Source organism: Leptonychotes weddellii, chromosome 4 (assembly GCF_054177405.1).
Source record: "Leptonychotes weddellii isolate Sample4059 chromosome 4, ASM5417740v2, whole genome shotgun sequence".
Taxonomy (NCBI): Eukaryota; Metazoa; Chordata; class Mammalia; order Carnivora; family Phocidae; genus Leptonychotes; species Leptonychotes weddellii.
This window is the reverse complement of record NC_138372.1, coordinates 151,174,431-151,199,828: the sequence shown is the minus strand read 5'-3', so window position 1 is coordinate 151,199,828 and position 25,398 is coordinate 151,174,431. Positions and strand designations below refer to the sequence as shown.

Genomic DNA, 25,398 nt, shown 5'->3' with positions numbered 1-25,398 from the left:
AGTAATTTTTATTAATTGAATGTTAAAATTACATGTCTTATAAATTAATTTTTATTTTTACAGATAATGACCATTATGAATATCACTTAGATCTGCAACTATTTTTTTTATTAATTTTATTTTGTGCATTACAAAGGCAGTACTTTTAGGGTAAAAGATAGATATTCTAACTCAACATGAATCATCTAACTCCTAAAAACTTAACAAAGGAATTGTGTTAGGAATCTTTGGGGTACAAGTCATAAAAATCCAACTGAACTGACTTAGGCAAAAGGAGATTTTATTAGGAGGATATTAGAGTATTTTCATGTATCCAAATGACAGCAAGCTCTGGGATTTTATGCAGCTCAACCCCAAGGACAAGGAAGATCAGCTCTCTCCTTGACTTTTGTGGACTCTGGTATGGTTTCAACCTCCTCCACTGGAGCTGGTACTTTTTCACATGGTGGCCACCAGCAGCTTCCAAGCCCCCCAACCCAAGGCTTCTACCATCAGGGAATACTTATCCACTCCCTTAGTTCTACTTCAAAAATTCCTAGGACAAACTGATCAATCTGCCTTGATCTGCATGACTTTATCCAAGGGAGGTGGGGCAGCCTTATTGGCAGATTCAACCCTAAGGGTATGGTTAGAGTAATTCCCAAATAAAAAAAGGTGGGGGGAGGGGTGGACACTGAAAGCTAACAAAACAAGAATAATCAAGTAAAACAAAAACGTGCACAGATTCTAAAAGTTCAGGTAATGCAAGTTGAGGTGGTACAAGATAGAAGGCTAAAAACCAAACTTAGGCATTCTTCAATATATTTTTTTCACTTGTATTTCCCAGCCAAAACTATGAATATATAACTTTAAAACTAGATACTACACCATTTTCTCTCTCCCTTCTCTTAAATGCTTTCTGTCACTACTCAACGGCATCTAAGTTTTTGGCCTACAAACTGCCGCTAAAATCTTATGCAAAGCATCCATAATTACTGTCAGAATTGTTTTGGAGTTGTCTGTGTTATTTTTAGGGTTCAGATCTTCCAGTGTGCAATTCCTTATTCCAGATTCACAATATTATCTTCAGAGCTTTGAGATTCAGATGCAATATCCAGTTCATGCTCCTTTTTCAATTGCTGCATTTTCATGTTTAAATCCAGTAAAGTTCTGGCCAGCCGGTGGTTTTGGAAACGCATTTCCAGCTAAAAGTTAGAAGAAGAATAAGGATTTTTATTAGCCTGAGATAACGGATCAAATGAAACCGCTCTCTGCACAGGAAAAATAAGGACTTTGTGGGAAAGGAAAATAAGATATCAAGAAAGATGTATTTCTCATCTGATTCTCCATTTCTGACTGCTTGGCCTGGCTATAAAACTGACTTTCTATGAGACAAGGTAAAATCCGGATATACAAATAGCTTTTGAAATGGCCTTGAAATGAAAACAAAAATAGCTGACACACAAAGCTGTTCACATGAAAAATTCCTGTGCATGGAAGGCTGTTTTCAAGCAATGGCATGTGATCTGCAATGAAATCATTTATCTTATTTATTATGACACCTTAGAGGCACATGTACAATTATATGTACTTATATAATCTAACAATTTTCACTCTAGAGTGAAATCTGTTATACAGCAAGGCTGATTTCTACCCTCCTCCAGTGGGGGTTTATGAAAGTCCTCATGTATTAAAAAATAAATCTCTAGGGCAGTTTCCTTAAGAGACTGCCCAACAAAGCTTAGTCCAACATAATCTTTGTTTTGTAGTTGAGAACTAATAATTAAATATTTGCAAATTTCTTCAATCAGGGTCTTGCTTAATACATGAGGACCCTGTTCTCTCTGCCTAAAACCCTTCATCAACTCATCAACAGAAACCACCCCAGGATGAACCCGGTGTTCCATTAGCGAAAAGGCAAATACTGGTCCTCCCCTCCCCCAATTTACAAAGTAAAGTCGTTGGATAAAATTTTCTTTTAGTTTTCCTTTGCCACATTTTTCTTCATTCTTCAGCACCTGGAACCACTTTTCTAATAGTAAGAATTTGCAAAGAATAAAGCAAATGAACATCGGGCCATTAAGGGTAACAACATGTAACCACCAGCACAGAAAGCCCCTGGCCCAGGCCTCCAGGGAGCTTCAGCCCTCCGGTGTGGCAGAGATGCTCTACAGTCCTGCCTGCTCTTCCAGCTTCCTTTCCTGGCACCGTCCCCACACCAGCCCCCACCACCAGCTGGTCAGTTGCTCTTTATGCATGTACACATTTTCACACAATTTTAAGTACATGGAACTCCTGAAATTCACTCACAGACCCTAGAAATCAATGCATCCTATTAAGAAGACCAATTCAAACAACAAATAATAGCGTAAATGATATAAATAGCAATGTCTCTAAATTAACTGAACCTGTTCATCATTGTCCCTTACACAAGGACGACCCTAACACATGATACATGGACATATGTGTATGGTTGTGTGCAGATTCCTACCGAAGTCTGGTTAACAGCTTTTTATCAGAAACTACTGCTTCTGGGCGCCTGGGTGGCTCAGTCGTTAAGCGTCTGCCTTCGGCTGGGGTCATGATCCCTGGATCCTGGGATCGAGCCCCGCATCGGGCTCCCTGCTCCGCGGGAAGCCTGCTTCTCCCTCCCACTCCCCCTGCTTGTGTTCCCTCTCTCACTGTGTCTCTCTGTCAAATAAATAAATAAAATCTTAAAAAAAAAATTTAAAAAAAAAAACTGCTGCTTCCAGCAGTCATGGTGTTAAGGTAAAGAGAGCCTCCACGCTTTTCTGCCTCTTCCTTATGATCAATCAGACACCATGGTGAAAAGGTTGACCAAGCTGTTGACCATGGTCTATAGCCCAGGAACAGAGCGCGTCTGTGTATGTGTGAAATTCCCTGGCTCCTTTCCGGAAAAAACTTTGATCTTTCATACCTGTGTATTTGTCATCTTTTCTTTTCTTTTTTTCTTTTTTCTTTTGGCTACAATCTTCAAGGTCTATAATAATAATTATCATCATAATAAAAGCCACTGAATAGTGCCTATGTTCTAGGTTCTTTATATAACATTATCTCATATAATCCTTACAGCAATCCTATGAGCTGATTTCTCTCTTTTACATATGAGTAAACTGAAACTCAAGGTTGCTCACTACCATTCCTAAAGTCATAGGGCCAACAGGAATTAGGAGAGCATGTTAACGTTAACGCTGGGATTTGAACATTTGTTTGGAATTTTATTCTCCACCTCCTCCCCACCCCCACAGGCAACTTTCTATATGGTAGAAAAACACAGACCAAGTTGGCGAGGGGTTGGTTACTGGGGTCTTGGGTGTGTCACTAGTAGACCCCGCCCCCGGACAGGTGTCAGCACCCAGGGTCCCGCAGGCTACCTTCGCTCCCGGCTGCCGCTGGGGAAGTAGGGGCGTCAGCACTGTGTCGGGACACGAGCGGGCGGCTGGCCCAGGAAGACCGACGGCCAGGGTCCAGCTCACTCTGTGCGCCCCCTTCGCTTCCTCCCCGGGAAAAGCTCCCCGCGGCCTCGAAAGTCCCCGAATGGACCACGCGGCTCTGGAGCCCCAGGAGAGGAGGAAGGCGACAGTGTCCCCGAGAGCCCGGCGCGCAGCCCGGCCAGGGCGTTCTCGACGCGCGCCCGGCTCTGCTCCTCCCGCCGCGCCGCGGCCTCCGCGTCCGGCCCCGCCAACGCCCGAGGGCGCCTGGAGTTCCCGAGCCGCCCAGTGCTCGGCGAGGCGCGCGCCAGCCGCCGCCTGAGGTCTTCCAGCAGCTGGCTGGCGGCGTGGGCCTCCTCCTGGCCGTCCACGCTCTTGCTGCCCCCGGGGGAGCCGTGCGCGGGACCAGGGGCTGGGGTCCACAGCCCGACACTGACTGGGACTCCGTGGGGTCCGGGGGCGGTTGCCTCTCTGCGGCGGTCGGAGTCCTCGGGGCCCATCTCGGAGACGCCAGGTCCCATTCCAGGCATGTATTGCTGACCATTGGGTTCCAAGTGCGAGAATTAGGGCGGGTGAGGACCGGGACGGGGGTAACCAACAGAACCGGCAGGACCCCTGCCAAGTGGGACGCCGCTGTGGCTCAGCCACTCACGAGGCGCTCCACTTCCCCCAGCCTCATCTTTGGCCTTCTTCCCATCTTTAGCAACAATCGAAGGAGGTGGTCCCCGTGACTCCGAGAAGAGGTTTCCACTGGATCATTTTTTTCTAGCTCCTTGGAATGTCTTCCTAAGAGGAAGACTTGTATCTATCCAGGTAGGTGGAAGTTGAGGTACAGATGGAAAGTTTGAGACCAAAGGTAGAATATTTTGTCGCAAAGGCTGCCCCGGTTGCCTTGATTATTTAATACTCCCATTCCTTTAAAATATTTTTTTCTAACTTTCTTCTGTCGGTTAGGCACTGGCCAGGCGTTGGGGATTTAAAGTCTAATTAGGCCCCTTACCTCTCCACAGGTGTTGCTCACACTCAAGTAAGGGAAGCTTGTCTCTCTGAGCTAGAAAGAATCATCTTTCCCTGTGCCCAACAGTGCGGAAAGCATTCTGATATTCAGAAACTCTGTGCTCCTTTTTATATTTGACTCCTTTCTGCCACTTTTGCGTTTATGAAGGGGTTAAAATGGAAAAATAACCCTCTTACCCCAAAGTGTGTTGTCTTATAATTCCCAATTCAGTGTAATCATATGCCAATATTGCTTATATATTCTCTTTCAATAAGTATTATCAACTGCCTCTTTTTGATCTAATGGAGAATTCCTAAAAAGGAATAAACAAAACTTTCCTGTTTTCATGAATACAATCTCCCTACCCCCTCCAAAACGTGGCAGAGATGTTCATACAATACTCTTATCTTAGTTACTAATTTGTTTAGCAGAGATCTACAAGTCCCCTGCAATATTCTAGGTCCATGGTAGGCATTGAAGACAATAAGGACTAATTTTTATTAGTGCTTACTATGTGCCAGGCACTTTTCTTTCTTTCTCTTTTTTAAGATTTATTTATTAGAGAGAGGAGAGAGAGCAAGAGTGGGGTAAGGGGCAGAGGGAGAGAAAGAGAGAAGTAGACTCCCCGCTGAGCACAGAGCCTGATGTAGGGCTCAATCCTACAACCCTGAGATGACCTGAGCTGAAATCAAGAGTCAGTCACTTAACTGATTGAGCCACCCAGGCACCCTAGCACTTTCCTTGTACTAACCCATTTGATCTTCACAACAGTCCTGTGAGGTAGGTACTATTAGTTTCTACATTTTACAGATGAGGCAACTAAGGCAGAGGTTAAGCCAAATAGCAAAGATCATAACACTGGTTAAGTGGTCTAGTGAAGATTTGCACCTAGGAAGTCTGGTTTGTGCTATAAACCACTGGGACACGCCTAGGTATACACTACCTCCTCAAGAGGGGAGAGTAGTTGCTCACTTTACATGTTGTGTGTGTGTTCAAACTCCCTATGCTCATAAAATTCAGCTCTACTAAAATGGTCTAAGCCTTGACCAGATAAGGAAGAATTCAGATTACCAGGCCTCTGCAGCTCACTTGCCAAATTCAACACCTTATAATAGTTTACAACCTGAGCACAATCAAATGCCTATCATAAATTGTTTCATAAAGATTTTCTAGAAACATCTGAAGATAGGTTCTATTGGTGGAAATTATAAAAATCCATAAAATCTACAAGGAGGCAATGGAGTATATAAATCTAGGGTTTTTTTTGTTTGTTTTGGTGATAGGGACTTCAAAATAAGCACTAGTCAATGTGCAGTATAAATGTTTAAAATGAGTCTTCTGCCATGACTTTTCACTTCTGTTTCTAGATTGTTTACTTCAAGAAGAACTTCAGTTAAGTTTGATTTAATTCAACAGTGAATGGGACCTGTTCAGTGTCAAGCATTATACCATGTGAGGAAGATAAAAAAAGATGAATAAGACATAGTTTTTGCCCTCCAGAAGCTTAGAGTCTGGAGGAGCAAATTCATTCATTCATTCATTCATTCAGCAATATTTATTTAATGTCTTATTATATACCAAGTATTATACAAGGTGCTCAGGCTGCAAAGGTAAACCAGAAAGACGAAATGGTATTTTAAAATAGACTGGTGTTACCAAAAATTAATCATTTTCTTCCATGGATTGATTTTTTTTTCAGCTGTGGTGCATCTTGAATTTTATATATTTTTTAATAGAAGTGAATTGAGGCATTGGTGAATTAGAGTGACTATAACATGTAGAGACATTTGAGTTAGGAAATGTAGTTATCCATTGCAGTATAACAAATTATCCCAAAATTTATTGGCTTAAAACAACAATTAATGTTTATTATTTCTCATATTTTCTGTGAGCAAGAATTTGAGAACAGCTAAGGTTATGACCTGGAACTTTCATAACATGGTAATCAAATGTCACCAAAACTATGATCATTTGAAGCTGGATGTGATTGGGACTGGAGGATCTACCTGGAAGGTGTATCACTCCCATGGTGGGCATTGGTGCTGGTGGTGAGCAGGAGGCCTCAGTTCCTCTCCTTGGAAACCCTTTACCAGAACTGCTTGAGTGTCCACATAGTATAATGCCCACCCTCCCTTAGAACAAGACAGAGAGACAGATCAAGAGAAAGCCAGACGGAAACTCTTTATATGTGTTCTGAACCACCTTTTTATGACCCACTCTTAGAAGTCACACAGCTTCACTTCCACCATATTCTGTTTATTAGAATCAAGTCTTAGTCTGGACTACATTCAAATGGAGGGGAATTAGGGTCCACCTTTTGAAGTATGGAATCTCAAAAACTTTGCAGATATATTTTTAATCTTCCATGGGAAAAATATGATATATACTTACATGCAAACAATTATTCAAATGACTACTGATTTCCTATTAGAAAAACTGAAGACCAGAAGATAGTAGGACAATATTTTTTTAGATTCAGAATGGAAAAATTTAACAGATATTTCTATATCCAGTAAAAATCTTTCAAAGGCAAGATAAACATGTGTTGATATAGCAGAAAATTAAGAAAATTTGTTACCAGTCTATCTACATAACTAGAAATACTGAGGGAAACACCATAGAGTGAAGTAAAATGATAGGAGAGGAAAACTTAGATGTTTATAAAGGAATTAGAGTTATAAGAAATTGTAAATGTCAGGTATATATATAAATGATTCTCATTCCTCTTTTTTAAAAAACATATGACTTTAAAGTAATCTCTGTACCCAGTGTGGGGCTCAAACTCCTGACCCTGAGATCAAGAGTCACATGTTCCACCAACTGAATCAGCCAGCCAACTTATGGAAACAGTCCAAGTGTCTATTGATTGATGAATGGATAAAGAAGATGTGGTCTATGTACACAATGGAATATTACTCAGCCATAAAAAAGAATGAACTCTTGGACACCTGGGTGGCTCAGTCAGTTAAGTGTCTGCCTTCAGATTTGGTCATGATCTCAGGGTCCTGGGATGAAGTCCCGCATCAGGCTCCCTGATTGGTGAGGAACCTGCTGGGGAGCCTGCTTCTCCCTCTGCCACTCTCCTGCTTGTGCTTGCTCTTTCTCTCTCTCTCTCTCAAATAAATAAATAAAATCTTAAAAAAAAAAGAATGAAATCTTGCCATTTGCAATGACATGGAGGGAGCTAGAGAGTATTATGCTAAGTGAAATAAGTCAGTCAGAGAAAGACAAATACCATATGATTTCATTCATATGTGGAAGTTAAGAAACAAAACAAATGAGCAAAGGGAAAACGAGAGAGAGGGGGGCAAACCAAGAAACAGACTTAACTATAGAGAACAAACTGATGGTTACCAAGAGTCTTGGAGATAAATGGAGCTATATATTTTATGTGCAGTGATATGGTATTCACCCTAAGTGCACTGTAAATGATTAAGGGTATATATTTTAAAGCCTAGCACAATCACTAAAAAGTAGTGCGAAGAGGTAAAGTTATAAAACCTGCAGAATTAGTGTCTATGTAGAAAAATCTGAAAAAAAATCACAAAAAACCTCTTGGAACTAAGAAGCAGTTACATCAAGTTTGCAGGATGCAAGTTGAATATACAAAAGTTAATCCTTTCCTATATACCAGCAATGAACAAGTGTAATTTGAAATGTAAAGTACATATTACCAGTTACTTTAGCACCAAAAAAAAAAAAAAGATATACTTAGGTATAAGTCTAACAAAATATGTACAAGATCTATATGGGGAAAACTACAAAACTGCTGAAAAAAATCAAAACTTAGCTAAATAAATGGAGAGATATTCCATATTCATGGATAGGAATACTCAATATTGTGAAGATATCAGTTCTTCCCAACTTGATCTATAGAGTCAATGCAATCCCAAACAGCAAGTTATTTTGTGGATATAAACAAACTGATTCTAAAGTTTATACAAAAATTCAAACTACCCAGAATAGCCAATATAATATTAGAGGAGAAGAGCATAATTTGAACACTGACACTCCCTGTCTGTAAGACTTAATATAAAGCTACAGTAATCAAGAGGGTGTGGTATTGGCAAAAGAATGGACATATAGATCAGCATGACAAAATAGCCCATAAATACATCCACATAAATATAGGCAACTAAACTTTGACAAAAGAGCAAAGGCAACATAATGGAGAAAAAACAGTGTTTTCAATAAATAGTGCTGCAACAACTGAACATCCATATGCTAAGAGAATGAATCTAGACATAGACTTACACCCTTCACAAAAATTAATTCAAAATGGATCACAGACCTAAATGTAAAGTGCAAAACTATAACATTTTCAGAAGATAAAAGAAAATTTAGATGGTTTTGGATATGGTGATGACTTTTTAAATATAATACCAAAGATGTAATCCATAAAAGAAATAATAACCTGAACTTTATATTAAAGTTAAAAACTTCTGCTTTGTGGAACACTGTCAAGAAAGTGAAAAGACAAACCACAGACTGGGAATAAATACTTGCAAAAAACCATATCTGATAAAACACTGTTATCCAAAATATACAAATTACTCTTAAAACTCAACAATAAGAAAATAAACAACCCATTAAGAAGTGGGTAAAAGATCTGGACACCCCACCAAAGATACACAGAAAACAAGCATATCAAAAGATACTCATCATATGTCATTATGGAATTGCAAACTAAAACAATTAAATATCATTACACACCAATTACAATGACCAAAATCTAAAACACTGACAAAACCAAATGCTGGCAAGGATGTGGAACACTAGGAACTCTCATACATTGGTGCTGGGAATGCAAAATGGCACAGCCACTTTGGAAGATAGTTTGGTACTTTCTTACAAAAGTAAGCACACTCTTACCAAATGATCCAGCAGTTATGCTCCTTGGTATTTGTATAAAGGAGTTAAAAACATGTCCACACAGAAACCTGAACACAAATGTTTATAGCAGATTTCTTCATCATTGCAAAAATTTGCAAACAGCCAAGACATCCTTTAGTAGGTGGGTGAATAAATTGTGGTACATCCGAGCAATGGAATATTATTCAGCTGAAAAGATATGAGCTATCAAGCCATGAAAAGACATAGAGGAACCTTAAATGCATACTTCTAACTGGAAGAAGCCAAATTAAAAAGGGTGCATACTGTTATAATTCCAATTATATGACATCCTGGAAAAGGCAAAATTATGGAGACAGTAAAAAGATCAGTAGTTGCCAGGAGTTAGGGGGGAGGGATGAATAGGCAGAGCACAGGAGTTTTAGGGCAGTGAAACTATCTGTATGATACTCCAGTGGTAGATGCATGTCATTATACATTTGTCAAAACTCATAGAATATATAACACCAAGAGTGAACCCTAATGTAAACTATGGACTTTGGATGATAATGGTATCAATATAGGTTCATCAGTGTAAGATGTTGACAGTGGGGTGTTTATGTAGGTGGGGAGAGACAGGGGTACTGGAAACCCTCTGTACTTCCAGCTTAATTTTTCTGTGAGCCCAGAACTGCTCGAAAAATATATTTTTTTAAAAGCCAGTAGGTAAGCTAAACTATTCTTCTAAAACATTAAAGTAATCCAAAATGAGGCAGGAAAGGGAGCACAGAGGATCAAAGCACCAAGGGGACAAACATAAAATAACTAGTAAAATGGTAGATCTAAATTAGATCATATCAAAATAACATTAAATATTAATGTACTAAATATTCCAACTAAAAGGTAGAGATATTCAACTAGATTAAACAAAAGCAGGAATCAAATATATTCTTCCTAAAAGAGATGCACATTAGATACAAAGATACAACTTCTGTGCCTTGTAAAGATATAGCAACATGAAATAGATTTATCCTCTATTCTGAAACAACCAAGGAATGCAAAGTATATGATAGAACAGACTTTAAGACACTGGGTAAAAGGCAATGAAGGACAGTGTTTTCTGAAGGAATTTTTCCCCAACATCCTTCTCAGCCTTGCTTACTGATTCCTCTCATCCTTGAATTCTTAATATTTAGAATGCCTCGTGGTCTTTCCTCGGACCTCTTCTCATTTCTGTCCCCCTTCACTGCAAAGTGATTTCATCTTGTTCTATGGCTTTTATTACTATCTATATGGTATGCTGACATCTCAAAATTTTATCTTTAGGTCAAATCTCTCTTCTAACTCTACTTGGATTTTCGACTTAATTTATCTCATTCTTAAATTCTGATTCCCCACATCCCTTATTATATTCTTGTTTCAGTCCTGCCCACCCCAATGGAATGGAAATTCCATTCTGTCAGTTACTCAGACTACAAAATTTGGAATCACCCACAATTTGCTTCTCCCTCTTTCACCCTACGTGCAATTCATCAGCATCGCTCTACCTTGTGATATATCCAGATTCAAAGAACATCTAACTCCTACCATTCTAAACTAATCTCCCCACTCCCTTTTATCTAGACTATTGGCATAGGATCCTACCAGATAGCCCTACTACATAATTCCCCTATTTTTCTTCTCTACCTTGAAGCGCTTCATTCAAATTCTCCAGTGTGTTCCCATCTTAGAATAAAGTCCAGTGTTCTGCCATAGCCTACAAGTTTCTTCCTAATTCATTGCATATGACATTTCCTCCATTTCTCTGATCTCACCTCATTCTTCTCTTCCTTCCCTTACTCGACCCCAGCCACCTCATCTCTATGCTGTTCTCATCTCAGGCTTTTGAATTTGTTCCTTTTGCCTAGAATTTTCTTTTCCCAGGTATGTGGATGGCTAGTTCCCTAACTGTGTTCAGGTCTCTGCTCAAATGTTGCCTAATCAGAGAGGCCTCCCGATCTAGTGTCCACACACGCCTCCATTTCTGTCATTCTCTGTGTCTTTATCCTGCTTTTTATTTCTTAACATACCAACTGTCATATATTTATTTGTTTCCTATTCTATTGTTTATTTTCTACTAATAGAACATAATCTCCATGAGAACAGACATTTTCTTGTTAACTACTGTATCCTCAATGCCTAAAATGGTGTCTGGCGCTTAGTAGGCACTACATAAAATTTTTTAAGTGAATGCAAAGAAGAGAGGGAAAGAGAAAGAAGGCAGCGGAACAATGGGAAAGGAAGAAGGGGGAAACAGAGAAGGAGGAAGGAGCTGACCAGGCAAGCACCTGAAGCAAATATGGAATGTCGTGTATGTTAATGCAATTCTCCACGGTGACTCCAAAATGATAAGTCAGCCTTGCTTGAAAAGAGCACAGTATCCTCTAATGAAAAGAAAAAGAACTGTCCTTTGTAGCATATTTTATCAATGCACTTATACAAAGTGGATCACATGATTCATTCACAGGTCATGACATCAACCCCAAATACAACAAGCTGTCAGTCCCTGAGCCCAGCAGTCTCACCAACTTTCTGAAACCATGTCGTATCTGGAATCATGTGGTCTCTATGTCCCTTTCTCCCTTTTTCTTCTTAAGGACAGTGTCTGGATCTTCATCACCTTTTCATCATCTCTAGAAACTAGCACAATGCTGGCATAAAACAAACACTTAAATACTGGTTAAACTAGTTAATTGATTGATACAGTGGGGGAGAAGGCAATTAACATTCACAGAGCATCTCTTAAACATTAGATGTTGGCATAGATACAAGTACAGATTTAGATATATATAGATATATGGACATAGATACAGCATAGGCACAGATATGGCGTAGATATACATAGGTATACATTTATTTAATCTTCACAAAATTTCTGCATTAGATTTGTTTTGTTTGGTTTTCAGATGGGAACATGAGTTTCAAAGAAGATAAGAGACTTGCCTAAGGTCATATAGTAGGCAGGGAAACAGCTGAGGTGGGATTTGACTCCAGATCTATGTGGCTCCAAGGGTTATGCTCTTTCCCTTATAGCACATCAAGCAATATACAGTCGCAGAATTCTTAAAACTCAGCTAAAGGGGGTTCAAAACTTAAAATTTTGTTTATTCCAGTTACCTAGACCAGTTCTTCCCTAGCTCAAGTGCCATCCTGCTTCCACCCTTACATTTAACAAGGCTACCTTCTCTCAGTCTTTTTGACACCAGAAGGAGGTGGAATGCACAGATTCTACTCCTAATTCATGTAGAACATCAGCCAAATAAAAGCCTGAAACTCCTTATGCAAAAGCCTAGTTGTCTCTCTAAATCTCCTTACATAAATTCATCGGTTAATATTTACCTTTGTTGCCACTCATTCTACCTTTTTTCCTGCCTATTCATCTTTCTCTAGGAAACCTAGTTCCCACTTCTTTTATGTGTTCTTTAGCTGTGCCCTGGGAACTTTAGATCTAATTCCACTTCTTTGCTTCCTCTTCAACCATCCACTGACGATTATTCTTTTGAGCAATGGGCTCTGTTCCCACTGCAACAGAATGTCCCTAAGTGCTCTGTGCAAAAAGAAAGAAATACTTCTCTAGGCTTCAGGGAGAAGAGATTTTCCTTATAAACCTTAAAACAAATACTTGTAATTTTTTCAGCAAACAGTTTACAGTCCTGAGTCATTAAAAAGTCTGTGAGGGAACATGGTCATTTTGTCTTCTGGCTAACAAATGGCTGGCAAAAATTCCTTGTTGGTTGTGGAATGTCCAAACTCTAGTCATTGTCTTTCTAGCTCAATTTTCCAGAACTCTGTAGTCAAAACTCTGGTTTCAAATCCCAGTTTCACATGTTGCTGGCCATGTGACTTTGTGTCAGCTGTCTGGGTTGATCACAAGTAAAATGAGAATAGTCTTTTCTTCCTCACTTGGTTGCTGAGTAGATTAACTAAAGCACCTAAGAGTGCACTGAACCAAGTAGGACCTTCATAAATGTGACTCTTCCATCTCACATAAGGAATGTGATTGGGGTTCTTGACATAGGGACATGTTTCTGTACATTGCATCAGTGACTATCACAATACTACATAATCTAAAAATCCAGGAGAATTGGTGCTAGGATTGCAAGGGAAACTGAATCAGGTCTGAACTACAACAGTGAAATCAAGTTGGACAATGCCCATTCCAGTGGGTTGGATAATGGTTTTAAATTGTCAGTGGTCATATGGGACCAGTTTAATCATCTCAGTCACATCACATCTTCTAAGTGTGTATGCCGAGTTGTTATTGTTAAAATATTCTCTGTCTCTTGTGGTAGGAAGATTGTATTTTTCCACCCCACTGACCTTAGGCTTGGCCATGACCTGCTTAAGTCAGTAAACTGTGAGTAGAAAGGACATATGTGGTTTCCCAGGCCACCTTTTCTTTTCCATCAGTGTCCCAAGGCAGGCAGTTCCTTCACCCCAGCCAGGTCCTGAAATGAAGATATCATCAAGCAGAGGGGAAGCTGGCCTGTCATGAGTATATAGTTTGAGTAGTAAACAGATGTAGTAATTCAAGGAGGCTAGTGTGTTTGCTTTCTTGAAAGCTCTGATGTTAGGTTCTCCTTTTGATTTCTTTCCTTTTCTGAAGTGTACAAAAGTAAGCATCCAGAGGACTTAGTTCTGGTAAATAGAAATTTTGCTGGATAATTGCTGAAGAGGTGTACAGAAGTCTATTTGCCTCAAACAAGAAAAATCTACTTGTTGTAAGGTGCAAATAATGTCTAGTATCCATCTAAATACATTTGCTCTTTTGTTAGATGTATTTAAATGACTTATGAAAGTCATATATGAAATATACATAACAATAACTGGTTTTTATTGACAGAATATATAAAAGTTCATATACAGGATACTGTATAATGTTAGACTGTCAGTTTACAGTCCGGGAAGAATATCACAACTTCATTGCTACAGCAAGTGTAAAAAGGGGTATGTTTATTTTAATATAGCTTTGACTGTTTTTCTTGTCTTCATGCTCTGGATCTTGAAGACATTTCAATTACAGCCTTCTTTTAAGATTCAACTAAACATGACACCAGAAAAGCATAGAAACTAGAACACTTATGGCACTTTTCTGTAGGGCCTTTTATGTACTGTGTCATTCAAGACTCTTGAGACATAGAATAAATGTCAAATTTTTCCAAACAGCTTTAATAAATATATTTATATTTTAGCATAAGATACACAAGTTAACTATTTTCTTTGGCAATGTCAATTCTAAGAATGGTCACACGTGCTCAAGAAGCACTATCTGCTGGAAAACATTACTACCTTCTTTTAAGATTTAACTTTTCAGTAAAAATCAAAATATTATCCAATCGGCACATATTTGTTGAACTGTACTTAGTGCAATGCACTGTTCAAAGAACACTCAAGCAAGGAAGTATGTTAACAAATGCATTCCTTTTATGACTGATGACACAATTTAAATTGAAATGGTGGTAATTGCCAGAAGCCATTTTAGTACTTGAAATAGGCAGCCTTTAAAATGGTCCCTTGGAATGGGATGTCACTTCTAAGATTATGTTACAAAAAGACTGAATTTCATCTTGCTCACTCCTTTCTTGCTTGCTTCTTCTGAAGAAAGCCAGCTGTTGTGCTGTGAACTGACCAATGAGGAGGCCCATGTAGCAAAGAATAGAGGGGGCCCCCTGTCAGCAAGCCACTGAGGAACAGATGCCCTCAACTGAATAGCCATATGGAACTGAATCTTGGCACAACCATGTAAATGGGCTTGAATGAGAATCCTCCCTCAGTCAAACCTTCAAATGATATCGCAGCCCCACCCAACACCTTGATTGCATCCTTGAGAGAGACTACTGTATTCCTGAACACAGAAATTTTGAGATAATATTTATTTTAAGTTCGTAAGGTTTCTTTTAACTTTTTTTTATTAAAAAAATTGATTGAGATGTGATTGACATGCAAAAAGCTGAACATATTTAATGTGTACAACTTGATGAGTTTGGACCTAAGTATACACCCAGGAGACCTTCACCAGAATCTATGCCATAAACATATCCATGACCCCCCAAAATTTACTCCTTTCCTCTTTATTTATTATTATTATTATCTGTAATAAGAACACTTAACATAAGATCTACTCTCTTAGCAAAATTTTAAGTGTATCATGCAAGATTGTTAACTATAGACTCTATGCTGTACAGTAGATCTTGAAGACTTATTAATCTTATATAACTGAAACTTTGTATACTTTGATTAATACCTGCCCATTGCCCCCTCCTCCAGCCCCAGAAAACCACCATTCTCGTCTCTGTCTTTATGAATTTGACTATTTTAGATTCCTCATATAAGTGGTATTATGTAGAACATGTCCTGTTTCTGGTTTATTTCACTTTGCATGATGTCCTCTAGGTTCATCTGTATTGTCACAAATGGCAGGATTTTTTTCTCATGGCTGAAAAATATTCCAGTGAATATGAGTGTGTGTGTGTGTGTGTGTGTGTGTGTGTGTACACTACATTTTCCTTATCTATTAATGGACATAAAGGTTGCTGGCATGTTTTAGCTATTATGAAAAATGCTGCAGTAAACATGAGAGTGCATATATCACTTTGAGATCCTGTTTTAAATGCCTTTGCATATATATACCCAGAAGTGGGATTGCTGGATCACATGGTAGTTCTATTTTTAATTTTTTGAGGAAACTCCATACTGTTTTTCCATAATGGCTTTAACAATTTACATACGCACCAACAGTACAACAGTTCCCTTTTCTCAACATTCTTGCTAACACTTGTTATCTTTGTTTTGTTTTGTTTAGATACTGGCCATCCTAACAGGTATAAGGTGATGTCTCATTGTGGTTATGGTTTGCATTTCCCTGATGATTAGTGATGTTGAGCACCTTTTCATATACTTGGTCATTTGAATGTCATCTTTGAAGAAATGTCTATTCAGTTCCTTTGTTTATTTTTTAATTAGGCTATTTGGGTTTTTGCTATTGATTTGCAAGTTCCTTATATTTTTTCAATATTAATCCTCCATCAGATGTATAGTTTGCAAATATTTCCTCTGATTCCCCAGATTTTTTACATACAGTCTTTACATACTGTTGATTGTTTTCTTTGCTGTGTAGAAGCTTTTCACTTTGATGTAATCCCACTTGTCTATTTTTGGTTTTCTTGCCAATGTTTCTGGTGTAATATCCAAGAAATCATTGCCAAGACCAATGTCAAGAAGCTTTTCCCCTATGTTTTCTTCTATGAGTTTTGTGGTTTCAGGTCTAACACTTAAGTCTTTAATCTATTTCGAATTAATTCTTGTGTATGGTATAAGGGTCCAATTTTATTCTTTCACATGTGAATATCCAGTTTTCCCAACACCATTTATTGAAGAAATTATCCTATCTCCATTATGTATTCTTGGCACCTTGTGGAAGACAAGTTGATGTACATGTTTATTTCTAGGCTTTCTATCTGTTCCATCAATCTATATGTCTGTTTTTATGCCAGTGCCATACTGTTTTGATTACTGTAACTTTATAATATGTTTCAATATCAGGAAATATGATGCCTCCAATTTTGTTGTTCTTGCTCAAAAGTACTTTGACTATTTTGGGTCCTTTGTGATTTCATGTGAACATTAGAAATTTTTTTCTTCTAAAAAATACCATTGGAATTTGGGGGTTTTTGTGTGGTTTTTTTTAAGTTTTTATTTAAATTTCAATTAGCTAATATAGTGTAATATTAGTTTCAGGTGTGCAATATAGTAATTCAACACTTCCATACAACACCCAGTGCTCATCACAGTGAGTGCACTCCTTAATCCCCATCACCTATTTAACCCATACCCCATCCCTTTCCCCTGGTGACCATCAGTTTGTTCTCTATAGTCAAGAGTCTGTGTCTTTGTTTGTCTCTCTCTTTTTTCTCCTTTCTTTGTTTTTTTTTTCTTTCTTAAATTCATCAGTTTATTCTCTATAGTTGATTGTCTTGGTTTGCCTCCCTCTCTCTTTTTTTCCTCCTTTGTTCATTTTGTTTTATTTCTTAAATTCCACATATGAGTGAAATCAAATGGTATTCATCTTTCTCTGACTGACTTATTTCACTTAGCATAATACACTCTAGTTCCATCCATGTTGTTGCAAATGGCAAGATTTCAATCTCTTTTATAGTTTAATAATATTCCATTATATATACATATACCACATCTTCTTTACCCATTCATCAGTTGATGGACATTTGGGCTCTTTCTACAATTTGGCTATTATAGATAATATATTATAAACATCAGGGTGCATGTATCCCTTTGAATTAACATTTTTATATTCTTTCAGTAAATACTTAGTAGTGCAATTGCTGGATCATAAGGTAGTTCTATTTTTAACGTTTTAAGGAACCTCCATACTGTTTTCCAGAGTGACTGCACCAGTTTGCATTACCACCAATAGTGCAAGAGGGTTCCCCTTTCTCCAAAGATATTAAGCATCTTTTCAGATGTCTGTTGGCCATCTGTATGTCTTCTTTGGAAAAATATCTATTCATGTCTTCTGCCCATTTTTTATTGGGTTATTCGGTTTCTGGGTGTTATGTTTTATAAGTTCTTTATATATTTTATATACTGATCCTTTATCAGATATGTCATTTGCAAGTATCTTCTCTCATTCCGTAGGCTGCCTTTTAGTTTTGTTGATTGTTTCTTTTGCTGTGCAGAAGCTTTTTATTTTGATGAAGTCCCAATAGTTTATTTTATATTTTGTTTCCCTTGCCTCCAGAGACATATCTAGAAGAAAGTTGCTATGGCCAATGCTATGCCTGTGTTTTCCTCTAGGATTTTATGGTTTCAAGTCTCACATTTAGGTCTTTAATCTATTTGGAATTTATTTTTGTGTATGGTGTAAGAAAGTGGTCCAGTTTCATTATTTTGCATATTGCTTTCCAGTTTTCCCAATAGCATTTATTGAAGAGACTATATTTTTCCCATTGGATAGTCTTTCCTGCTTTTTTTAAGATTAATTGACCATATATTTGTGTGTGCCCTTGGGATTTTGATAAAAACCGAACTGAGTCTATAGATCATTTTAGGTGGTATGGACATTTCAAAAATATTAATTCTTCCTATCCATAAATGAAAAATATCTTTCCCTTTATTTCTGTGTGCTTTAATACTTTCATCAGTGTTTTATACTTTTCGGTATACAGATATTTCACCTTGCTTAAGTTTATTCCTAAGTATTTTTTTTAAATTTTTAATGCTATTGTAAATGAGATTGTCTTCCAAATTTCTTTCAGATAGTGCATTGTTACTGTGTAAAAATTCAACTGATCATTGTATGCTGATCTTGTCTCTTGAAACTTTGCTGAATTCATTTATTAGAGTAGTTTTGTGTGTGTTTGTGGAGTCCTTAGGGTTTCTACATATAAGATCATGCCATATGCAAATAGATAATTTTACTTCTTCCTTTCCAATCTGGATAATTTTCTTTCTTTTTCTCATCTAACTTCTCTGGCTAGGACTTCCAGTATGATGTTGAAAAGAAGTGGTGAGAGTGGGCATCCCTGCTATGTTCCATTTCCTGTAGGACAGCAATCAACTTTTCACCATTATCATGTTTGCTGTGGGCTTTTATGTATGGGCTTTATTATGTTTGGGAAAGTTCCTTCTATACCTGATTTGTTGAGAGCTTTTATCATGGAAAGGTTTTAAATTTTGTCATGCTTTTTATGCATCTATTAAAATGGTCATATGATTTTTATCCTTCATTCTATCAATGTAGTGTATCATATTGATTGATTTGCATATATTGAACCATCCTTGCTTCCCAGGGATAAGTCTCCTTGGTCATGGTATATAATCCTTTTAGTGTGCTCTTTAATTCACCTTGCTAATATTTTGTTGCGGATTTTTGTATCCAGGTTCATCAGGGATATTGGCCTATAATTTTCTTTTCATGTGGTATCTTTGTCTGGGTTTGATATCAGGGTGATTCTGATCTCATAAAATGAGTTTTGAAGTGGTCCCTTTTTTCTCTATTTTATAAGAGTTTAAGAAGGATTGGAATTAATTCTTCTTTAAACATTTAGTGGAATTCACCTGTAAAGCCATATGATCTTGGCTTTTCTTTCTTGGGAGATTTTTGATTACTAATTCAATGCCCATATTCATTATTGGTCTGTTTGGCTTTCTATTTCTTCTTGATTCAGTCTTGGTAGGTTGTATGTTTCTAGGAATTTATCTATTTCTTCTGGGTTGTCCAGCTTGTTGGCATATAATTGTTCATAATAGCTTATGATCTTTTTTATTTCTGTGATATTGGTTGTGATGTTTCTTCTTCCATTTCTGGTTAATTTATTTGAGTCTTCTCTCATTTTTTCTTAGGGTTTGTTTTGCTAAGGGTTTGTTGAATTTATCTTTTTTTAAGATTTATTTATTTATTTTAGAGAGAGAGTGTGGGAGCAGGGGAGGGGCAGAGGGAGAGAAATGGAGAGAAGCAGATTCCCCACTGAGTGGAGAGCCCAACACTGGGCTTGATCTCACAACCATGAAATCATGACTGAGCCGAAATCAAAAGTTGGACACTAAACCAACTGAGCTACCCAAGTGCCCCTATTGAATTTATCTTTTAAAGAAAGCAAATCTTAGTTTTGTTGATTTTTTTCCTACTTTCTGTTCTTTTCCATTTTTCTGCTTTAATCCTTATTATTTCCTTCTTTCTGTCAAATTTGGGCTTGATCTGTTCTTTTTCTAGTTCCTTGAGGTAAAAATTTAGGTTATTTTGACCTTTTTCTTTTTTAATATAGACATTTATCACTATCAAATTCCCTCTTGGAACTCTTTTTCCTTCATTCCCTAAGTTTTTATATGCTGTATCATCTTTTTCATTTTTGTTGAGATATTTTCTAACTTCCCTTTGATTTCTTTGATGCATTGGCCATTCAAGAGTGTGTTAATTTCTATGTGTTTGTGAATTTTCCACTTTACTATTTTTTTTTTTAATTTCTAGTTTCATTCCATTGTGATCATAAAAGATACTTGGAATGATTTCAATATTCTTAAATTTGTTGGCTTGTTTTATAACCTAGTATGCGATCTATTCTAAAGAATGTTCTATGTGAGCTTGAGAAGAATATATATTTGGGGGGCGCTTGGGTGGCTCAGTCGTTAAGCATCTGCCTTCAGCCCAGGTCCTGATCCCAGGGTCCTGGGATCAAGCCCCGCATCGGGCTCCCTCTCCTGCTCTGCAGGAAGCCTGCTTCTCCCTCTCCCACTCCCTGTGCTTGTGTTCCCTCTCTCGCTGTGTCTCTCTCTGTCAAATAAATAAAATCTTTGAAATATTTATATATGTATATTTAGAATGCTTCCTGTATGTCTGTTAGGTCCATTTGGCCTATTGTGCTGTTCAGTTCTGTTGCTATTGTTATATTCCAGTCTGTTTCTCCCTTCAGATCTTTCAATGTTTGCTTTAAGTATTTAGGTGCTCTGTTGTTGGATTTATACATATCTGTAAGTGTTACATGTTCCTCTTGAATTGACCCTTTTATCATTGAGTGATGACCTCTTTGTCTCTTGTGACAGGTTTTAACTTAAAGTCTATTTTGTCTGATACAAGTAGAGCCATTCCTGCTCCATTTTGCTTATCATTTGCATGGAATATCTTTTTCTACCCCTTTATTTTCAGTGTATATGTGTCCTTCAATCTAGAGTGAGTCTTTCCTGCATATAATTGGGATCTTGTTTTTCTATTTCCATGGATCCATTCTGTATCTTTTGATTGGTGAGTTTAACCCACTTATATATAAAGTAATTATTGATTAATAAGGACTTACTATTGATATTTTGTTCATTGTTTTTTGTTTTGTCATTCTTTTGTTCTCTTCCTTTTTTGCTGTCTTCCTTTATGATTATTTTTGTTGTGTTATGATTTGATTTTTCCTCTTTATCTTTTTTGTGTCTATATAGGTTTTTCCTTTGTGGTTATCAAAGGTTTGCATAAAACTTTTGGTTGTTATTACAATCTATTTTAAGCTGATAACAACTTCATTTATGTACTAAAACACTACACTTTTACTTCCCCACACACATACTATATGTTATCAAGGTCATAATTTATTCTTTTGGTATTGTGTGTCTATTAACAAATTGTGGTTATAGATATTCTTAACATTTTTGTCTTTTAACTTTTATACTAGTGTTAAAAGTGATTTACACACCACTATTACACTATTACATTATTCTGTATTTTTCTGTATATTTACCTTTACCAGGAAGATTTATACTTTCATAAGTTTTCATGTTGTCATTTAACATCCTTGTTTCAACTTGAAGAACTTCCTTTATCACTTCTTGTAAGGCAGGTCTTGTGGTGATTAACCCCCTCAGATTTTGTTTGCCTAAGAAAGTTTTTATCACTCCTTCATTTTTAATAGGGAGTTTTGTTGGGTATAACAGTTTCTTTCAGCACTCTGAATATATCATCTCATTCTTTCCTGGCCTGCAAGGTTTCTACTGAGAAATCTGCTTATAGTTTCATAAGGATTCCCTTGTATGTGACTAGTAATTTTCCCCAGGCTGCTTTCAGAATTCTCTCTTTGTCTTCAATTTCTGACAACTTTTGCTCTAATGTTTATCATTATAGACCTCTTTAGGTTCAACCAGTTTGGAACCTTTGTGCTTCATGAATACAAATGACTATTTCCCTCCTCAGATTTTGTGGTCTTCAGCCATTATTTTTGTTTAAATAAGCTTTCTGCCCCTTTCTCTTCACCTTCTGGGAATCCCATAATAGATATTTTGAGTCTTTTGATATTGTCCTATAAGATCCATAGGGTTTCTTTACTCTTTTTTTATTCTTTTTTCTTTTTGTTCTTCTGACTGAATAATTTCAAATAACTTGTTTTGAGTTTGCTGTTTCTTTTTTCTGATTGATCCAGTCTGCCATTGAAGATCTCTATTGCATTTTTTCAGTTCAATCATTGTATTCTTCAGCTCCATAATTTTTTTGGTTCTTTTTTATGGTGTCTATATCTTTGCTGAACTTCTCATTTTGTTCATGTATTGCTTTCCTGTTTTCACTTATCTGTTTTTTCTTGTAACTTACCGAGCTTCTTTAAGAATTTATTTTGAATTCTTTGTCAGATAGTTTGTAGATCTCTATCTCTTGAGGGTTGGTTACTGGAGCTTTATTTGGTTTCTTTGGTGGTGTCATGTTTCTCTGATTCTTCGTGATACTTGTAGCCTTGCATTGGTGTTTGCACATTTAAAGGAGTAGTCACCTCTTCCAGTCTTTACTGACTGGCTATGGCAGGGAAAGCCTTTTACCAGTCAGCCCAGCCAGAGATTCTAAATGGACCACTTGGCAAGGTCGAAAGTTGAACACGCTGCCAGGGGCCACAGGCTAGCTGCTGAAATCTTCACATCAGTTGTTGAGAGCCTCTGCCCTTTATTTTTGTTCTTAAATAACCCCAGTTCAACCTAGCCATTCCAATTCCCTCCATGTTCTGGGTGAGGTATGACAGAAGTGCAGTACTCAGGTAGTGCTCTAAAATGCTAGAGAAAGGGGCGCCTGGGTGGCTCAGTCGTTAAGCGTCTGCCTTCAGCTCAGGTCATGATCCCAGGGTCCTGGGATCAAGTCCCACATCAGGCTCCCTGCTCCGCGGGAAGCTTGCTTCTCCCTCTCCCACTCCCCCTGCTTGTGTTCCCTCTCTCGCTGTGTCTCTCTCTGTCAAATAAATAAAATCTTTAAAAAAATAAAAAAATAAAATCTAGAGAAGTTGAACACTCACTTTACCCTCTTTTTCTCCCATGGGAGAATTCATGGGTTGAGGGAATCTCACTTGGCACTGTGCTGTGCTGGCTTGAGAGAAGGGTGATATGGAAAAAGTGAAACTGTTCTTCTTACCCTTTTAAATGTATTTTTTCTCATTTCTGCCTTCCACTAGGGTACTATAACCCCTTACTTGGATTTCAGAACTCTTATAGAGGTATTCCATCCATTGAGGGTTTTATTATTTCTGCAGGGGACAAGGACAATCTCCTATTCTGACATCTTGCTGATATCACCTAAGCTTCTAAGTTTTAAGATAATTTGTTACATAGAAACAACTAATGTACAGTTGACCCTTGAACAACATGGTTATATGCAGATTTTTTTTCAGTAAATGCAGTACAGTACTGTAAATGTATTTTCTCTTCATTATAATTTTCTTTTTTTTTTAAGATTGTATTTATTTGAGAGAGAGAGAGCACAAGCAGGGGGAGGGGCAGAGGGAGAGGGAGAAGCAGACTCCCCACTGAGCAGGAAGCCAGACATGGGGGTCAATCCAGGGACCCTGTAATCATGACCTGAGCCGAAGGCAGATGCCTAACAGACTGAGCCACCCAGGTGTCCCATGATTTTCTCAATAACATTTTTTTCTCTAGCTTACTTTATTGTAAGAATACAGTATATAATACATAAAATGTAGAAAATATGTATTAGTTGACTATGTTATCAGTAAGGCTTCTGGTCAAGAATAGACTATAGTAGTTAAGCTTTGCGGGAGGGAGTCAAAAGTTACATGCAGATTTTCGACTGTGCAGGGCATTTGGTACCCCTAACACTCATGTTGTTCAAGGGTCAACTATAGTATATCTAAGTATCAAAAAATCTTTTTCTCTTTTTTTTTTTGGTGATAATTCAAATGCTAATTTAGACTTCAAAGAGGATATAAAAAAGTATGGATCTAGTCCCTGCCCTAAAGGATTTCAGAGTCTAGAGATGAAGGTAGGCATGTTAACAACTCACAGTATTACATCCAGTGTTCTACAATCTGAGTTCATCAACCTCTTTTTGAAGATATCGTTATACCATCTTCTTTGTCACTGTCATGCACTGGCTTTTAGGCCATTCCTTCACATTCATTGCAGACTTTGGCTCTTTCCCCACTGACCTTTTCTTGTCTGTTTGTAGTGTCCTTGAGTAATTATAAATTCCACTTCATATTTCATTCACCAGTCTATCTTCCAGTCTGCCAAATGGTAAGTAAATTGCAGTTAAGGAATGTGTTTATTTTGTTCACAAGAATACAGAACACATTCACTGGCATATACGAGGTGGCCATTAATTGCCAAGTTAATTAAACTGAGTGGAATCGTTGATTTTTCTCTATTTCCCTGACACTCACCCTGGCATTTGTTTCACTTCAACAATCTACTCACATGAACCTGCTAGGAATTTATTATCACTCAGAATGATACCTTTAAAAACCTGAATTCTGCAAATTTACTCAGCCCATATCTTTCTTTCTATCCATAATTTACCCTACCTCTCAATTCAAGAGAAATCAAGTCATCTCCTGCCTTCATATTGCTCCTTCCCCAGCCAGACCCCATGGCAAGTTTTTTCCTCTAACTCATATCAGCACCATCTAGGGTTCTATAGTCCTGGCCTTCTGCCAACCCTACTTAGTCAATCCCAACCCTAATTTTATCTATTTGTCCATTGTCTTCACTCCTGTTCCTAAGCAGTCAGGTACTGCCATGTGCCCATGTTCATCACAAATACATAATTCCCAACCCCAGCTATCTTTTCAGTATTGCTCAACAGTCCTTTAACTCACTCCATTTTGGCCATCTCAGTCCCCTCAAAAAAAACTCTTCTTGTCTCTGAACACCAGTCACCTTCTCTTTGTGCCTGCATTTCCATCATCCTACATATAAACTATTTTTTTAACTTTACCGAGACAATAGTTGACAACCGTTAAGACACATTGCACGTACTTCATTCCAGCTACTATTCCAAGTGCCTTACTTTCAACACTCACACCAACCCTATGACTTAAGTGCCAAAATTAACAACATTTTACAGATGGAAAAAATAAGGCACAGGGAAAATCAGAGAGTAAACAGTTATACCCAGTCTGGGCTCTCAGCCATTGGACTACCTTGTCAGTTAAATAATAAAGGCCAGGTGGGGACACTTCCAATTTATCATTCTTTCATGTACAAACATCAATATCTTAACCTATTATTCTGTTTTTACCAAGTAGGGGGAGCTTAAATAGGGGGAAGAAAGGGAATAAAACTTAGAAGAAATTAGGATACTTGCGTTTTTGAACGAAAAACAGAAGAAAAATGGGTGAA

At 37.7% G+C, this 25,398-nt stretch overlaps 1 protein-coding gene across 1 annotated transcript; it reads right to left on the bottom strand.

The window, feature by feature from the left end:
- Nucleotides 1-1,040: 1,040 nt before the first annotated feature.
- AARD (alanine and arginine rich domain containing protein) lies at nt 1,041-4,262 on the bottom strand. Its single transcript, XM_081817213.1, has 2 exons — nt 3,594-4,262; nt 1,041-1,185 (listed from the first exon to the last, which is right to left on the bottom strand). Exons 1-2 carry the CDS (start codon nt 3,959-3,961, stop codon nt 1,041-1,043), a joined length of 513 nt encoding a protein of 170 aa, XP_081673339.1. The 5' UTR covers nt 3,962-4,262.
- Nucleotides 4,263-25,398: the final 21,136 nt, after the last annotated feature.

Coding starts and splice junctions, on each gene's coding strand:
- AARD (XM_081817213.1), bottom strand. CDS start 3,961: ATGCCTGGAATGGGACCTGGCGTCTCCGAGATGGGCCCCGAGGACTCC. Junction 1,186..3,593: donor GCCGGGCTGCGCGCCGGGCT/CTCGGGGACACT, acceptor TTCTAACTTTTA/GCTGGAAATGCGTTTCCAAA.